Here is a 12051-nt window from a genome sequence, read left to right on the forward strand (position 1 = left end):
AACTAAAGCTGCCAAGTGGAAGATTGGATTTGAGAAGTTGTGTTTATTCCGTGTGAAAATAGAGGGAAAGATGAAGAAAGAAGAAGGAAGGTGAGGAATTCGGTTTTTGACTTTTGAGTAATTAGTTGAATTCATGAATTGAATAGTCAAAGTCAGAAACTGATTCTATATTTGCTGCTACTTCTGCACAATCAGAAAACCTAGCTAAGAATTAATTGAACTCGGTCAGACTCAGTAGAAACAGAGTTCGGGTTAATCAAGTTCAGTATCGGTCGATTCAACTTATGCCTCTATTCCATTTTTAAAACCCCATGTTTGTTGTTGACTTCTTGGTGTAGAACTATATATTATAGAGAGGGAGGAGCAATTACTAGGGTGTCAAATTCCAGCCCGAATCGATTGGACAGACTGAACCAATCGGTTCAGTCCGAAGAGAACCGAATGCTTATCGTTTCGTTTCCGTTATGGGTTCTTTAAAACCAGTAGAAATTGATACTACACCAACAGAAATAGGAAACCCAACAAGAACAATTTGTTGTCACTAAAGTGATGAACTAAAGAAGCTATATAATCTTCTTTTAATTGCTTCCCTTTTTTATTCACAAAAGTTATTTAATGTGGAACAGAATGGTACCTGGTCGCATGTAATGCGCGGTTCCTATACCTAAACACATGGCTGTGTAAAATGATCGCCATGTCCTCAAGGAAAGGCAGAGATGCCTACGGGTGTGGTGGTCATTTTGCACAACCCTATGTCTAGGTGCAGAAGTCACACACTGTATAGGACCATGTAGCGTTCTCTAATCGTATAGAGGGGGCAAAAAAAATCGGAATCAAATTGAACCTGACCGAAATTGACATATATATACCTTATTGGTTCGGCATCGACTTGATCACTATGGGTCTGAAACCAATTCAGCCCAACCAAAACTGACTATACGATTGAAACCCCTAGTAATTACTGTTTCCTTCAAATTTTACTTCGTTCTCAAGACCGTTGTTGAATGAGGAAACTATTCTACTTTTGTTCCAAGGGAAGATGGATTCTACTAGTGCCGTGGTTATCCAAGGACTTTTCAAAAAGAAATGCAAAGATTGCAATGCCAAAAACAAGAAAAAGAAGCAATCAAATTAGTTTTTGCTCCAGATACATCTTTGGTAAAATGAAGGACTGTAGCTAGAGATCTTCAATTTGATTTGGAATGATGCATCATTGCATCTGATAGTACTATTGGAGAATAATCCTAACAGGTTCTTTTAAGGAAAAGAACAGAAACCATTTACAATTACACTACTCCTAAAAAGAAAAAAAAAAAAATAAATATAAAGACTTATTTGATTTAATTTGTTGTCCCTCCTTTGTTGCTGGGCTTCCTCTTTTATAAGTAGCCTAGTAGTTAGGGTAGTTCTTGTCAGCAATTGCTCCTATTTAAATTTGAAATTTGAATAATTCCCTAGGAACAGTTTGCAACCGTATTTGTTTAACCCGATTGTACGGCCCAGTGATGACCGAAATAGGGGTGTAAACTATATTCAGTCACTGACCGAAAGCGGTTAAAGATTGACAAATCAGTCTTGATTGAAAAGAATTTCAGTCTATTTGTTATTGGCCGAATTAGACCGAAAATAGGGTATAAACAATTACCATCAGGTTAAACTAATTAAAAAATAGTAAATAAAAACTAGTAATTACACTAACTAATAACTAAATAAGGAAGCAATATTAGAGCATCAAATGAAGAGGCAACTGGCATGGCAAAGGGGGAAATTTTTTGCTTCTACAGTTGTTGGAGAAATGCTCCTACTACCGAGTTAGGTTCACATTCTCGTATGTGAATGTATAAAAATGGGTTCCAATCATCCAGATGGCATCCGCATCCACTATGTGTGGGTCCCATACATAGTGGATGCCATCTGCATGGTTAGAACCCATTCTTATATGGAATGTGAGTCCGTCTCGTACTATCTTGTTGACAGCTAAGGAAATCGAATAATTCACTTCCCTTTTGGGTTCATAAATACCCTTCGATTTTTGTATTTTTTAAAATACCTTTAAAATCCCATTTCCTTGGCAAATAGAAGCAAAGTAAGGCAAGGTAAGTAGATCGCCTTCCAAATCTAGCCAGAGGTTGTTAGAAACATCCAATGGACGCCCACACATATGAACAACACTAGCAAGTTCCCACCTGGACCCGAAAAAAGTGTGAGAGAAAGAGAGAGAGAGAGAGAGAGAGAGAGAAACGTACGTGTTTGGCTGGCTTGGTTTTGTCCCCTCCATTGTCTATATATTTTATTATAAATATACCTTCCACTAATAACTCCGTACTTCCAAGTCGGTCGGCGATGACCAGTTTGGCTTAGTTTCCCAAGCTATCTTTCACTTTCAACCTTTTTTTTTTCCTTCTTTCTTTTCTTTGAGTGCTGAAGACTTCTGTGCCTCTGATAGTATATTAAAATAATCTCTCTCGGTTAACGAAGGATTCAAGATATCGATCTGTTCAATCCCTCAACAAGAGAGCGCGCTTAGTTACGTAGGCAGCTAAAGTTGTACGCAACTTGGCCGGAGGTCGAGATGTCATCAACCGATGTGGTTGTAGCGTCAGAAGAACAACCACCATCACCACCACCACAGAATGGAGGACTGCAAGGAAAGAAGCTCTCTTCGCAGACGCTCCGGCGATTCGACTCTTTGGATGCCGAATCCGGTCACATTCGTGGCCATGACGGCCACCATTCCAAGGTCTCTCTCTCTCTCTCTCTCTCTCTCTCTCTGGTGTTGTTCTGCTTTGTCACTTAATTAATTGTTATTTTTGTGTTGTAAGTAACTGTGAAAATGTGTGAATGAATGAATTATGTTCAGGCGGTGGATTGGGCGACGATATTGCAGTTGGCATTCCAAAGCATAGGGATAGTGTACGGTGACATCGGAACGTCACCACTTTATGTGTATGCAAGCACCTTCACTAATGGGATAAAGAACAACGATGACATATTAGGTGTCCTCTCCATGATCTTCTACACCCTCGTTCTTATCCCTCTCGTCAAGTATGTCTTCATCGTCCTCCAAGCTAACGACAACGGCGATGGTACGTAATTATCTATCTATCTATCTGCAACTCAAAAATTTGAAGTTGAGAGCTCGAAACTTGGTAGGCACGACATCCAATGATGCCGAACTCGAGAAGCAAAAAAATAAGAAAACTGATTCAATCGACCTTGGACTGTTGGATGCCGCGTTTACCAAGTGTTTACTTCTCAACCTGAAACTAACTGAACCGCAAACGCCGATCAAGGAATTTGAGAAGATTTTACACCATCCACCACCATCCTTCCATTAATCATTCCTATTATAGTATCGAACTTTTACTCTCACATTTCATAATTTTGTTAAATATTATATTAGATTTCGTTTTGATTCTATATTGATCTTGATTATTTATGATGATTCTATAGTTGTTTTTTTTGTGGTGAATATGACTCTATTGACTTTCTTGTTCTTAAAAAAGATATAAAAAACTATAAAATATAAGGGGAAGAGTTTTCTGTGAGAGAGCATGGCCCTTGTACGTGCACAAGACCAATGAAAATACGTAAGAAAACATCATGGGAGTGGGACGGTCATTTCGCTTCTCACTCCCCTCACAAAAAACATTTCTTCATATTATAATAATTAACTTGTATTTCAAAACGGGAAGATAGAAATCAGAAAAATTGAATCAGAAAAATTAATCAGGTTGAAAATTGAAATTTATTTATGTGATGTGGGTTGATTTTGTTGGCGAATTAGTCCAAAGAAAAGTTGAATTAATTTGCATAGGAAGTTCTATCTATCTTACTATTAATGATTAGACATGGCATGTAATCTTAAAGTCTAAACCTTAAAGAGAAGGAGACTTTCATTATTTCCTTGATGTTGCTGATTTCATCTGTTCATGTTTTCTCCCTCTGTTCATGCATGTATCTAAGGTTGTCAATAAAGCAGGGTTTGAGAAATTAAGATCGGATCAGATCGGTTGAATCAGTCGATTTGGATTGGAATCAGTCACAGTCCAGGATAGGAAAAAAAAGGATTTTAAGGTCACCTATGTCTGATTTTAGGGTTTTCTTTATCGATTCAATCCGATTCTAGCCCATCCATAATGGAATCAGTCACGGTCGAGGATAGGAAAAAATAGGATTTTAAGGGTCACCTATGGCTGATTTTAGGGTTTTCTTTATCGATTCAATCCGATTTTAGCCCATCCATAATGGAATCGGATCCGGATTCAGAACCCTTGAACCTGTAATTGTATTATAATGCATATATTTGTTGTTATTAGGTAGATGAACTAAAAAGCTATAATCTAAATTTTTTGTCTCTTGTCTTATTCTTAAAAGTTATTTAATGCATTTTTAGTATAAGAATGAAAAAAAAATATCTATATATATATATATATATTTTAATAAAATTTTCAAAAAAATTGAAAGTAATTTAATAGAGGACTTATTTGAAAAACCCAATTTTTTTACCTCTATATATATATTAACTATTGCATTAAAGAAAAACAGAAAAGGTTGCGATCGAAGTGGGAGCTAGAACATCCAACTCAGCAAAAACAAGGGTGTGTGGATCATTTCACAGGCAGCCCCCTATGAAATGATCAAAACACCCCTACTTTTGTTGGGCTGGATCCTCCATTGCTCGTCACGGCTAGAGGAGAGCCAAGCACGTTGCAATCTTATTCTAACAAAACGAAAACTTGATTACAACAAGATTTTACCTTTTTAAAAAAATGAGTTAATATATATGCAATCATTTACACTGAGCTGTCATCATTTGATATAGACTTTATAAGATAAATGGTAATAATGATATCATGGTGAAAGAGATAAATTAGTTCTACCCAAAATAAAAAAAGAGGACATAAATTAGGAATTATCAGAGTCTCAAGTGTAATCAACCCTGTTTACACAAAGCAGAACCTTTAAAAGTTGATAATTATTATTTGTTAGAACAGTTGGTCGGCTGATAAGAATTATTTAAAGAAAAAAGAAAATTGATGTCAAAGAAAGAGTGCAATGGTGTATTGTCAACAATTCGATTCGACTCTTCTCTTCTACTTTCGTCTGTTTTCACTGTCGTGTGCGTCCCACACACAAGCAAAGCAAAATGTACTGTCTAATTGAATAATCAAACTAATATGATAATAATGTTGCAGGGGGAACGTTCGCGCTATATTCCTTGATATGTAGGTACGCGAAGGTAGGGCTGATACCAAGTCAACAAGCAGAGGATAGAGAAGTTTCAAATTTCCGGCTTGAGTTGCCCAACAATGGCCGCCTCCGCCGAGCATCAAAAGTTAAGTCCGCACTTGAGAAGAGCAATTCCGCCAAGTATTTCCTACTCTTTGCAACCATGTTGGGTACTGCCATGGTCATTGGGGATGGGGTCCTCACTCCTTGTATCTCAGGTTACTTCTCTCTCTCTCTCTCTCTCTCTCTTTCCCCCATTTTGTTGGATTGTGACAGTCACTAATCTCTTAGCTTAGTTTAATCTAATTTTCTTTTAAAAAAAAATTAGTGAAACCAGCGGCACCTACCGCATATTGTGATATTCACAACTTTACATGCACTGCAGAAGAGTCACCTCTCTCTCTCTCTCTCTCTTACTTTTCTTTCAAAAAAGTTTTAAGTCTGTGATCATATACGTATGGGACTTGAAATGAAATTATGAAACCATCTGAGGTGGTGGTGGGTAGTGGGTTGGACTGTAGCTTCATTAAAATCAATCTTTCTGCTTCCTGGGGTTGTGCGGCCATTTTTTTGCTCCAATGGTTGAGGATCGAGCTCCTTTTGAATTTAAATTTTGAACGTCATTTTTGAGAAGTTCGATGTCTAATCATTGGATGGGCATCTGTACTAAGGTGATGACCTGAGAGTTGCATATTGCATGATGGCCGCAAAACCCCAACATGCAGAGGATCCAAGTCCCCTCACGTTCTTCTTTCTAAAAAGGTGGGAGTCTGTGATCAAATACGTATAAGACTTGAGAAGTACTTTTTTGTCTTCCCACATGTTTCCTTTTTTTCCTTACTTTATGACTTTTTGGTTACTTGCAACACAACCACACAGGGGTCTTGTGTAATGTATTGCTCTTTATGTTAGCAAGTTCTCCGAATCAGGAACTTTGCCTGAAAAACTGGTAAAAAGATATGGTAAAGGAAAGATTTATCTATAAATGGCAACACGGAATCGTTGAAAACTGATGGAAATCTTGATCGCGGATCCTGTCCTTGTACAAGTACCGTCTAAGGTCTTTCAGGCTCATTCACATGGAATCCATTGTAGGACCCACAGGAGCAGTGGGTTCCATGTGAGTAGTCCTAGAGGGCCTTGAATGGTACTTGTACAAGGACAGGATCCTATCTCCGGAATTTCCAAGTTGTCTCGATTTTGGGCTTGATCGAAATAAAACTAGGGTTGAAACCCTAGTTTCAACCAGGAATGCCCTAGGTCGAACCCGGTGTCAAAACCTTGAAATGGGACGTCTCAGTTTCGGACCTGACTGAAACCTGTCTCAAAACCGAGATTTAGAACCTTGAATCTGTAGAGCTAAACTCTAAATTGAAACATTGTCATCTGTACAATGTGATTGCAATTATAGGGATTTTCATTCTTTCTTTCATTTGAATTTGGAACTTAACTTGCCAAAAAAAAGGTTAAAAAGGAAGAAAATTTGAAACTGATCAAAGTTGAATTCTTGTTTTTTTGGATTTGTCATATTTCTATCATGTTCTAACTTTGATTTCATCACTTCCAAATTTGACCACGGCACTGCAGTCTTATCAGCAGTGGGAGGAATCAAACAAGCCACGAGTGCTGTGACTGAAGGTAAAATTCCCTCATAATCCATCTATCTATCTGTCTCTCTTTCTTCCTTTCTTTCTTCCTTTCTTTCTTTCTTGAACAATTGAGACAAGATGAAATATATGTAAATGTAATACTTTCCTTTTTCATGCTATACCTTCTTTTGTATTAAATTCCAACTTCTTATCTTTGACTTTTATGGACCCTTTTCACAAAAATCAAAATGAGAGGTGACACAGCATCTACTAGAAACTAGAATCGTCTTCAATTAATTTACATTAATCAGACCCCATTAGTATTAATTGGAATTTCACAAGAATATATATATATATATATATATATATATATATATATATATATATATAGAAGTGAAAGCAGCCCGCCACCAACTTTGAAACATTCATGAAGGTCTCTCTGCCTTAGCATCACTCAAGGCCACCACCAAGCAAATAAGTCTATATATGCCTCTATGGCTGATAAATACAATTTTCCATGTGTTTGACCAAAAGGTTCAGTAGGACCTCTCCTGACATAGACCTAATCTTCCACATGCATATATAATGTATATATTGGTAATATATTTTTAGTATTGCTGACTAGTCAAACCAAATTGACAAAAAAATTCCTTATAAACACCAATGTGAATATGCCAAGTGGGGGGGGGGGGGGCGAGGAGGGAGTGTGCACCCAGACATAGAGGGGGTGAAATGATCGCTCCACCCACGTGAGAGGTGATAATAATTGCCTTGTTGATACCGTCGTGTTCATACCCATTGGCCCCCGCATGCAGGGACCACAGTCCTCCACAGAAAACTTTTGCCCAAAGAAAATATAGCACAAAACTACAAGGTTTGACTCTTATGTAGTATTTTTTTTTCCAAAGCAAACTACAGGGTTTGACATTTTAAGTGGCACCACATTTGGACCATAAAATCTAGAAAGTAACCCAAGAGTTATGATTGGGTGGTCCATAAACATTAAGTTTTCTGGTGGCAATCATGAAGAGTAAAAACTTGTGATTGAATTTTCTGATTCAAAATCATCAGGTTCACCTTCCCCCCTCCCCCACCCCCGCCCCCCCCCTTTCCCTCCTTTTTTACAAATTTTCCATTGGAAAATTCTACAATTCTGGACAATTAAACATTGTCTTTTGATGATCTGTTTGATGACTCTTTTCCTTGATATGCAGATGCAATTGTTTGGATATCAGTGGCTATATTGATAGTTTTGTTCGTTGTTCAAAGATTTGGAACTGACAAAGTTGGATATAGTTTTGCTCCAATTATTTGTATTTGGTTCATCTTAATCGGTGGCATTGGTCTCTACAACTTCATCAAGTATGATCCTGCTGTAGTAAAAGCCCTTAATCCTAAATACATCATAGATTACTTTAGTAGAAACAAGAAGGAAGCATGGATTTCACTGGGTGGTATTGTATTAGCTATAACAGGTTGGTTATCTAATAATTTCGTTTGGTTGGTATCTTTAATCCACTTGCAATCAATGAGACAGTAATGGAGATTTCTAATAACTGAATTTGATACAGGAACTGAAGCAATGTTTGCTGATCTTGGACACTTCACAGTTAGATCCATTCAGATAAGCATGTGTTCAGTAACATTCCCTTCTCTTGTCCTGGCATATACTGGCCAAGCATCTTACCTTCGTAAACATAATGACGACGTATTAGATACGTTTTATAAATCCATTCCAGGTAAAGTATGCTTATCATTTGTCCAATTTTAGTCTGCTCTGCTCTGTATCTGTTTTTGTAGTTTGAGACAATTTGGATACAATTTTGCAGATTCTTTATATTGGCCCATGTTTGTTGTGGCTGTTATGGCATCGATTATAGCTAGTCAGGCCATGATCTCTGGCACATTCTCAATCATCCAACAGTCCTTGTCGCTTGGATGCTTCCCTCGTGTCAAGATAGTTCACACATCGACAAAGTATGAAGGACAAGTTTATGTTCCTGAGATCAATTACCTGCTAATGTTGGCATGTGTAGGAGTCACTTTAGGATTCAGGACAACTACAAAGATTGGAAATGCCTATGGTATGAACTATTAACTATACCCACCATCTCTGTTTCTCTTGACATATATTAGGGAATAAGCCCCATATGTTTGAATTCTCAATTCCATGTGGATCAAAACCCATGTTGATTGCTTGAAATGGAGTGTGAATGATCAATGTTTTATGCATTTCGGTCCACGAACCACTTTCAAATTGCTACTGCATCTACAATTTGTACTCACAGATTTTTCTCTGTTTTTTCTCTGTTTTTCTCTGTAGGGATTGCTGTGGTGTTTGTGATGACTCTCACTTCATCTTTTGTAGCACTCATCATGATAATGATATGGAAAACCAACATACTCCTTGTAATTGCTTATGTTCTGGTCATAGGCTCAGTTGAACTCATATATCTAAGTTCAGTACTCTACAAATTTGATCAAGGTGGGTATCTCCCCTTAGCCTTCACAGCAGTCCTGATGACCATAATGTATGTTTGGAACTTTGTATACCGCAAGAAATACTACTATGAGCTAGACCACAAGATTTCTCCTGAGAAGCTTAGAGATATTGCTGCAAACACCAACATATGTCGAATCCCTGGACTCGCCATCTTCTACTCTGAATTGGTTCAAGGCATTCCACCCATCTTCGAGCACTACATTGAAAATGTACCTGCAATGCATTCAGTCCTCGTCTTTGTTGCTATCAAATCACTTCCCATGAGCAAGGTTCCGGTGGAGGAGCGGTTTCTCTTCAGGCGAGTCGGACCACGTGAACTTAATGTCTTTCGTTGTGTGGTTAGGTATGGATACACCGATGTACGGAATGACAAAGAACCCTTTGAAAGAACATTGGTGGACAGATTAAAGGAATACATTAGTGAGGATCAGTGGTTGTCACCAGTAATAGACAATGGTGATGGAGAGGGTAACAGTAAGGGTGAGAGTGTGGATAGGGAGGAAAAGACTGTTGTTGAAAAGAAGGAAGGTGAAGTGGTGGAGAAAGAGCTAGAGGTGGTGGACAGAGGTTGGCACTCAGGAGTTGTTCACTTGGTGGGTGAGAGTGAGGTGGTAGCAGGAAAAGGTTCTAGTTTTGGGAAGAGGGTATTGATAAATTATGCTTATAACTTCTTGAGGAGGAATTTGAGACAAAGTTATAAGGTGTTTGATATCCCTTCTAAGCGTCTTGTGAAAGTAGGAATGACATATGAGCTTTAGAGCAATGAAGAAGTACTATAAGTAAGGAGGAAGTCTACCAATCTAGTCTCAATAGAAGAAGAAGAAGAAGCCAAGGCAACTGAAATAACGGTTTTCGGTCTTTTCCATATTGGACAATCTTAATACAAGTTGAGCAGGAAGGAAGGAAGGAAGAAGCAGTTTGGAAGAAGTGAATTATATGGCCTCAGTACTAGACTAATTTGTAGATGTAATAGTTTCTTATCAAATATTAAATAAAGGGTTTAATTAGCACAACACCTACTCTCCTTTGTATCCTATCTTTTGCATGGAAGCTCAATTGATTTAGACTATAAAAGAGAACAGATAGTCTCATCTGTCCATGTGTGGGAAGAGAAAAGAAAAAAAGCAAGGAAAGTGGTTTCTTCACAATGTTGTTTGGTTGCAACAATAAAGATAAGGGAAAATGATGGAGGGGGGGGGGGGGAGAATGGAGAAAATTATCCTCTCAGGTTCCCTGCCCGGTACAGTTCCCTAGTGCCTCTAGTAAGAGGGGGGTGGACCCCACTCGGGCAGTGGCAGAAGATAAGGTTGTCATTTCCGACCCCCTATGAGAAGAAACGAACTGTATCGAGCAGGGACCCTGAGAGGATAAAGATATGGGGAACGATTTCCCTTGCTATGTTTCCCACCTTTTTTCCCACCATTTAGTTGGGAGGCCCATAGTGCTACCATCCAATTTAAGAGGTGGCTCTATGCTGACTGGATGGAAGACCCAAGCCCATTAGATGCTAAGGATTTGAAGATATATTCATTCACGTACAATGAGTGTTGTGGTGGAGTAACCTATATATAATTCATCATTTTATCTCTTTATTTAATTTTGATGAAACATAATTGGTATATCCATTATTATGAAATATGTGTGGTAAGTGCATTGATTTCATCAATTGATGTCGAATAATCATTTTGATTTTTCATTTTCTTTTTTTTCTTCTGATTTTTCAATAATTATTTAAGGGCTGTACCGTTAAGTCCGATTAGATTTAAACAGGCCCATAGCCTAATTCTAGTACTCGATTATAGCCCGAGTCCGATCAAGTCCGTTCAGACCCGACCGAACACTTAAATGGTCGAATACGATGCAGCCTGCAAGATTGGTGAGGTTGGCTAGGCCCGACCAAGCTCGACGGGTTGATATCCTTAGGTTGAGATGAGTTTCAATTAATTATCTTCCTCTTTTTATAAAAGTTGGGAGTCTGCAATCATACTTATGAGACTTGAGATGAAATAATGAAACCAACTGAGGTGAAGGTAGGTAGTGGTTTGGAATGTAGCTTCATTAAAATCAATCTTTCTCTTTTTCACTTTCTTCTTGCAATAAAGTTGGGAGTCTGTGATCATATACGAAGACTTGAGAAGTACTTTTTGCCTCCCCACAAGTCTCATCTTTCTTTCTTTCTTTCTTTCTTTCTTTCTTTCTTTCTTTATGACTTTTTGGTTGTTTATAACACAGCTACAGTTGGGTCACGTGTGATGTATTGCTTTATTTTAGCAAGTTCTCCGAATCAGGAACATTGTCCAAAAACGAAAAATTAAGAGTGTCAATCGGTCCAGTTCTGATTATTTAATCATGTTTTATTTTGGTTTATAATTTGACAAGGTGCAAATAAAAATCGAATCAATAGAAATTAGTCAAAATCATAATCGCTTTGTATTTTGTTTGGTTTTATGTATCGGTTTATTTGATTTTTCGTTATCTGGTTTATATCCAATTTACATGTGGTTAGTAACTAGAATGGGGTAGTTGGAATTCGGGGTGTAAGTGAATAGTCGAAATCTGTTTTCGTATCCGTGTCCGAATAAGTTTAGCACTATCCGAATCCGTCTAAAAGCTAAACGGATGCGGATACGAATAGGGTATAGCTATCCGAAAAGCTATATTTACATGTAAACGAATAAAATATCCGATCCGTATCCATGTTCGTATCCGTTTAGTACTATCCAAATC

At 37.9% G+C, this 12051-nt stretch overlaps 1 protein-coding gene across 1 annotated transcript; it reads left to right on the forward strand.

Annotated features, from left to right (window-relative positions):
• The first annotated feature begins 2572 nt into the window (after positions 1-2572).
• On the forward strand, positions 2573-10265 carry LOC122659520 (potassium transporter 5-like). Its single transcript, XM_043854623.1, has 9 exons — positions 2573-2740; positions 2861-3086; positions 5199-5450; positions 6820-6870; positions 8036-8296; positions 8393-8560; positions 8651-8905; positions 9145-10151; positions 10240-10265. Exons 1-8 carry the CDS (start codon positions 2573-2575, stop codon positions 10080-10082), a joined length of 2319 nt encoding a protein of 772 aa, XP_043710558.1. The 3' UTR covers positions 10083-10151; positions 10240-10265.
• The last annotated feature ends 1786 nt before the right edge of the window (positions 10266-12051 follow it).

The sequence above is a fragment of the Telopea speciosissima genome, chromosome 4 (genome assembly GCF_018873765.1).
Source record: "Telopea speciosissima isolate NSW1024214 ecotype Mountain lineage chromosome 4, Tspe_v1, whole genome shotgun sequence".
Lineage (NCBI taxonomy): Eukaryota > Viridiplantae > Streptophyta > Magnoliopsida > Proteales > Proteaceae > Telopea > Telopea speciosissima.